General features: G+C 42.5%; 1 protein-coding gene across 1 annotated transcript in view; it reads right to left on the minus strand.

Annotated features, from left to right (window-relative positions):
• LOC308106563 (retinal-specific phospholipid-transporting ATPase ABCA4-like) overlaps window positions 1–5,208 on the minus strand; it is a 39,436-nt gene extending 34,228 nt beyond the window's left edge. The window contains exons 1-7 of the mRNA XM_080458386.1: window positions 5,051–5,208; window positions 3,069–3,182; window positions 2,883–2,976; window positions 2,638–2,779; window positions 2,366–2,505; window positions 1,725–1,852; window positions 1,441–1,638 (exon numbers count right to left, since the gene is read on the minus strand). Coding sequence (XP_080314512.1) covers window positions 1,441–1,638; window positions 1,725–1,852; window positions 2,366–2,505; window positions 2,638–2,779; window positions 2,883–2,976; window positions 3,069–3,134 — 768 coding nt within the window. The 5' untranslated portion in view covers window positions 3,135–3,182; window positions 5,051–5,208. The remainder of the gene's footprint in view (window positions 1–1,440; window positions 1,639–1,724; window positions 1,853–2,365; window positions 2,506–2,637; window positions 2,780–2,882; window positions 2,977–3,068; window positions 3,183–5,050) is intronic.
• Window positions 5,209–6,275: the final 1,067 nt, after the last annotated feature.

Genomic DNA, 6,275 nt, shown 5'->3' on the forward strand with positions numbered 1-6,275 from the left:
AATTAGTAAATGGGATTTTTCTTCAGTCTATTAAAAGGATAAATTTGAGTTTCTACCTGTTTTTGTTTTTCTTATTTAAAATATGTGTGAAAATGTGTGAAAACATTTGGCTGTTGCACATTTCAGCTAAATGTTTAAAATCATATCAACTTTTTAAAGGGCAATTCATAGAATATTTAAAATAAGAAAAGATGAATAAACACACATGTGGTATTTATTTATAAATATATATGTAGTAGTAGTAGTCTTTATTTCGAATTTGTACAATGCAAAAAAATAAAAAATAAAAATAAAATGAAAAATAAAAAGAAAGTAATATACTGTACATACAATTCGAAAAGGAGTAGGTTAATTTAATAAGAATGTATTGGATTTATGTAAAAGTTTATGAAAATGCCATTAAGTACCTTTGTCATCTATAAAATATTTTAAAAAGTGCATGAAATATAACTTCATTAAAGGCTTTGAAAAGGGAAAGTTACACTAGTTTTATATCCTCAAACATGTTTTTGTCTTTCATTTGATATAGTTTCTTGAAACATTTTTTTCATTGATATTTTCAAACTGAAAGCTTCAAACAAGTTCACTGACAGAGAGGAAGCTATGCAAAACAAGTTTAGGCTTAAAAGTTTAGTTAAACAACATGAATGGTCAGAATTCGAGCCTCATATCGACATTACACAGACGCAAACACTCATACTGTCATTCATTTAAAGATGTGCTCAAACTTTATTATGCACCAGCAGTGAAATTTACAATAAAGTGTAATATACCAGCTGGCTGATGCAGAATGTAAAGAATCAGAATCAGAATAGCCTTTGTTAAAAACAACAAAAGTGTAAATGCAGTCTGTGGACGTGCCACATTAGAAATAACTTAGAGATAACTTATTAGAAATTAGAAAAACTTCTGCATCGTCTTTGCTGGTTCAATCAGTCGCATTAAAAGGAATTTAATAAACCGGCTGCAGCAATAAGTCGGGATGTGTTTACTGGCAAATCTCCAAACTGCAAATTATTCACAGCGAGCGTGCCTGACACAGTTAAAATATCTATGAAAGAATGTGTGACCTTAAAATGGTGTGGGAGGATAAACAATGGAAAAACTGTGAAGCCACATGTGCGACGACTGACCCCGCCCTGACTTTAGGAATTAATGAATGGATGAACTTCATATAACACAAACCTGGAATTTAAAACCTACTTTGAGTGTACGTTGCTCATCTTTTTGCTTACCCTTGTACACATTTAGAGAATATGGGTGATATTGTTGAATTACAGAGAAGGGATTCCACTTCCATAGCATTTCTTTCCGCTGCTTCGGCAGTGATCACATTCATCCATTCACACGCTGATGCGTGGTGCTTATTTCCACGCACTGGGAGCAGCCCAGTGTCCCGCAACCCCGTGACTAAAAGTCAACCCAAACCGAGCCACTAACCAGTTTAAAGATCTTGAAGAAGTCCAGGTCAGCGTAGAGGACGTCCTCTATCCTCTGCAGCTGCTGCTGGCTGAGGGCACACATGGCGTTGCGGACGCCGTGCAGCCCCATCCGACTGGGGAAGATGATGAAGCGCTCCAGCAGCGCCTGGCTGCAGGCGATGTCTTTCAGCTGCAGGTCCGGGATGCCGAACGCAAACTGGCGAGGGGAGGGGGGGGAATTAGTGTGCAATGTCTTTAAAAATATGTTGGAGAACAACAGATCTGGCCTGGTTTCATTCCAACCTGTTCAAGTCGTATTTGAGCATTGACGAGCTGGTAAACGATGGAGCTGGAGAGGCCGGCATCTCTCAACAGGAAGGCAGTGAGAACCTCATCATCCTTCAGAATATCATCTATCTTCAGCCCACGGCCTGGTGGAAAATCAGAAACAGACGGAGTGAAAGGTCAGAACCACCAAAAACAATATTGCATCTGCCTGGAGAGAGGAGGGGAAAGTACAGCAATTGATTGGCAGGAATTCTGGTATTTTGGAAGAAAATGATGTGGAGTTGTGATGTTAAAAACTTGATAAGAACAATACTGCAGTTTTTATAGTTACAAACAATCCTCTGTTTATTCTTACTAACACCTCTAATATGAAGGGATGTGAAGGGAAAAGAGTGTTCATACGTCACAATGCTGGACAGGATGAAAAAAGAATGAATTAGTCGCAGCACGAGAATAAAAATGAAGATTATGTCGTAGCTTTTTCCCTCCAGGTTAAGAGAAGGAATGATTACATCCTTTGGTGTCACGTGTCCAGAAGACTTCAATCCAAGACCGATTCCCGATTCAACTACCGAGGTGAAAAATGTCTTCATCCAACTATTTTACTCTGGAGAGGTTCCCCACCGGGGCCATCGTTTCTCACGGCTGCCCTTTACCTGCGACCACGTATGGGTTGCCGCGCAGAGTGTCCATGAAGTTGGAGAAAGACGACATCTCTTGCCAGAGTTGTCCGAGCTGCTGAACCTCCGAGTCGTTGAGCAGAAGCTCCTGGACGTCCACGTAGAAACGCGCCAGCCTGGAGTGGGGAAAGAACAGCGATGAATTCATCTAGACGACAGCCAAGAACAAGACTGAAGGAACATCTAAGACTCAGAGGTCACAATAAATCAATCAGGTATTGGACGTGATGACGGGGGACTGTGTTTACACGGAGTTGTTGTAGTTGGACACCACACCCGGGGACTCTCCTCGGGTCGAGTATCTGAAGCAGGGGTTGTTGGCGTTACAGAAGATCCCCTGAATCCAGGGGAGGATCCCTGCTGAGGGCATGGCCTTGTTGGGGAAATGACCTTAAGAAACAAACATTACATTAGTGGATACCATTGTTCATGGAGAGTTAAAAAATACAGAGGGCGAAGAACTGAGGAAGCTGAGCCAGGAGTGTATTCTTACACTCATGTTGTTGGTACAGTGGATTCGCTTTCCTCAGCCACACCAGACCGATGAACAACAACACCGGCCAGAAGATCTCCACCACGAAGCGGATCTGGATTCAAACAGGCGACGTTATAATTCACGCGGCCGCAACAAAGAGAGGCTCGTCTTGGATTACAAGCAGCTGGACAGTATTTCTCAAACCTTCTGTCTCTTGCGCAGGGTCCAGTTCTTCCACAGTAACAGGCGGATTTGAGAGCCTGTACTCATGGCTCTGCAGCTCAACCCCTGGACGGGGTCATCAAGACCGTGAGAAACCTGGAAGGACACAAGTCCATCAAATCATTCTGGGTCTGCAGCGTCGTGGACGGCAGCTGCTGGACCTCATCCTGACGATCCTTCTCTTACCTTCCACCATGTTTAATATTGTTGTTTAGTGATTAAGAAGCATGTTTGACTTTCAGGTAGGCACGTAGACAGGTAGGTAGGTAGGTAGGTAGGTAGGTAGGTAGGTAGGTAGGCACGCAGGTAGACAGGTGGGTATGTAGACAGGTAGGTAGGTAGGTAAGTAGGTAGACAGACAGATAGGTAGGCAGACAGGTAGGCACGTAGACAGGTGGGCAGGTAGGTAGGTAGACAGGTAGGTAGGCAGGTAGGTAGGTAGGTAGGCACGCAGGTAGACAGGTGGGCACGTAGACAGGTAGGTAGGTAGGTAGGTAGGTAGGTAGGTAGGTAGGTAGGCAGGTTGGTAGGTAGGTAGGTAGGTAGGCAGGTTGGTAGGTAGGTAGGCACGCAGGTAGACAGGTAGGTAGGTAAATAGGCAGGTAGGTAGACAGGTAGGCAGGTAGGTAGACAGATAGATAGGCAGACAGGTAGGTAGACAGGTTGGTAGGTAGACAGGTAGGTAGACAGGTAGGCCAGTAGGTAGGCAGGTAGGTAGGTAGCCACACAGGTAGACAAGTGGGTAGGTAGACAGGTAGGTAGGTAGGTAGGTAGGTAGACAGGTAGGTAGACAGGTAGATAGGCAGGTAGGTAGGTAGACAGGTCGGCAGACAGACAACTAACCACCTGATAACTTTTGTTCTGGATTAATAAAGTATTTCTTTTCCCTTCTTAGATAGATTTGACTGAATCTGTTAATTTTACTATATTTTAATCACAGTGATTAAAAATCAATTAAAATATAGTATAAATAGGAGAGGAAGCACAGGAAGCTTAAATGTTGAACACAAATATGTCTATTGAGAAAGACTTCTGTGTTTTTGCAGTACTGTGATGTGCCTGTGTTGTAGTTTTGGCCCGACCTCGAGTCAAACCGAGGCTGTAACTGGCCTTGGCACTGACTTTTGTTTACAGTGGTCTCCACTCCGACTATAGAAAGACCAATCCATCTGCATCTTCTGGGACAAACGTACACCGTTCTGAGAAAATATTTATAAATAAGCACATCCATCTTCCGGACAAGCTGACGAGGTGTGGAGGCAGGTTACACTTTGGACAGGTTCATCATAGACGTCTTGAGCCAGGGATGTTCTCACTTAATACGGGTGCTTCCCACTACATCACAGTGCAGCCTTATCCTTATCATCATCATCATCATCATCATCATCAACATGGGCTAAACTTCCCCACAGGACTTTAATTACAGTGGGAAATTCAATGTGAAATCCTTTTCTAAGCTATAAGAATAAGTGGACGTGTTATTCCAGTGTACACAGAGATCCTGAATGGAACTAAAACCTTGGATTTATTCCAGAGACAAAATTGATTTAGGGCAAAACTGGAACAAAACAAATATCAGTGAAACACACAGGTGATGTGCAGATGGGACATGTGAGCGTGTCGGACATGAAGAGTAATTTGTTCAGTGACATGTTCAGTAGATTACTGCGGACCGACAGACTGGATGCAGGGACATAAACAGTCTGGAAAAACAAGGATTGGGGGGGGGTGAGGCTGAGAAACTACTGTATGAGTCCGACGTCTCTGGCGAAATCTTGATTACGTTAATCGCACACAAACAGGAATTTCCCTCACAAGAAACAAAACATTTATATCAAAACACTTTTAAAATTCTCTCTGGAAACTTCCCATTAAGAACACTTCAGCAGTAATTAGCATTCATCCACCTGACGGCTCTTTAAGGATCTCCAAACACATTTTGAGGAGTGAATTCTGAGGCTTACCTCTTATGGAAGGATGAAGAAGTCGAACGACATGAAGAGAAACAGGTTCTCAAATAAACTGAAGTAATTGGAAGAAGAAAAGAAGCAGTGAGTGAGGTAGAAGAGATCCGTGTGACTCCGAGCTGCCCACTCTCTCTCTCTCTCTCTCCACTGCTCCCTCTCTTTCTCTCCTCTGCCTGCAGGTCAGCAGCACTCCTAATCTGATTGCTCTAATCTCCCAGCTCAACACCGGCAGGCAGGAGAAAAGACAACAGTCATCCATTTTGAGGGAGAATTAGGGGGATATCTGCGGGAGAGGAGAAGAGGGAGAATTCAGGGGGGAGAGGAGGAGAGACAGAACCACGCTGGAGGTGGGGGATCATCATCATCACCATCATCATCATCATCACCATCATCATGTTTGTCATAAGATACATCAGCAACATTTACCTGCACAGTCACCGTAAATCACAGACGAATAAAGTGCTCGCAAAAACAAATGAGAGGCAGGAGGGCTCGTTTTGTGTTGCACACACAATGAAATGAGTCACACCTCTGAGCGCCTCGGCAAGGCGGGTAATTAGCCCTTCGGACAGAGTGTCAATCCCCGACGGGGCAACATCCAGAGGTAAAATGTGTACCCCCCCAGCCCCATCCCCACCCCACCACCAAAAAAAAAAAAAAAAAAAAAAAGATAAAAAAGTTCTACAGGCTATAAAGAGGATAAAATGTCATTAGGAGTAATTAATAGAAAATTCTAATGAAGAGGAAGTTAACGAGTCGAAAAAGATACAAATCAGAGCTTGTGAGATTTTGAGCTTGACAATTAATCCGAACACATCGATTTAGACCCCGTCTTTTGTTCTGTTCTAAATTAAAATCTTTCAGCTTTTTTTTTCCAAATAACCCAAAATAAAGTTACAACAGATCAGACTGGCATTAAAATCCTCAGGTCTTCAGACACTAGATTATTAGCAAAGCATCTGCCTGCAGGTTTGCAGATAAACGAGACAAAAATGTCTCAAATGTCGACATTATTCTCACAGTTAGAATTAAATGTGTAAAAATCACATTCTAATTGTCTGTTTTCATTTGCAACCATTTTTTCCAAATCTTTTAAAAGACCAGTGGGATTTCTTGATGAGTTGATTAAGTGGTTAAACAGGAACCGAGTAAATATTAACAAATCAACTAATCTAAAATAAAAACCCAATGCTCTCTGTTGCACAAATTTGAAAAAAACAAC

This window comes from Lipophrys pholis (genome assembly GCF_963383615.2).
Source record: "Lipophrys pholis genome assembly, chromosome: 1".
NCBI classification, from domain to species: Eukaryota; Metazoa; Chordata; class Actinopteri; order Blenniiformes; family Blenniidae; genus Lipophrys; species Lipophrys pholis.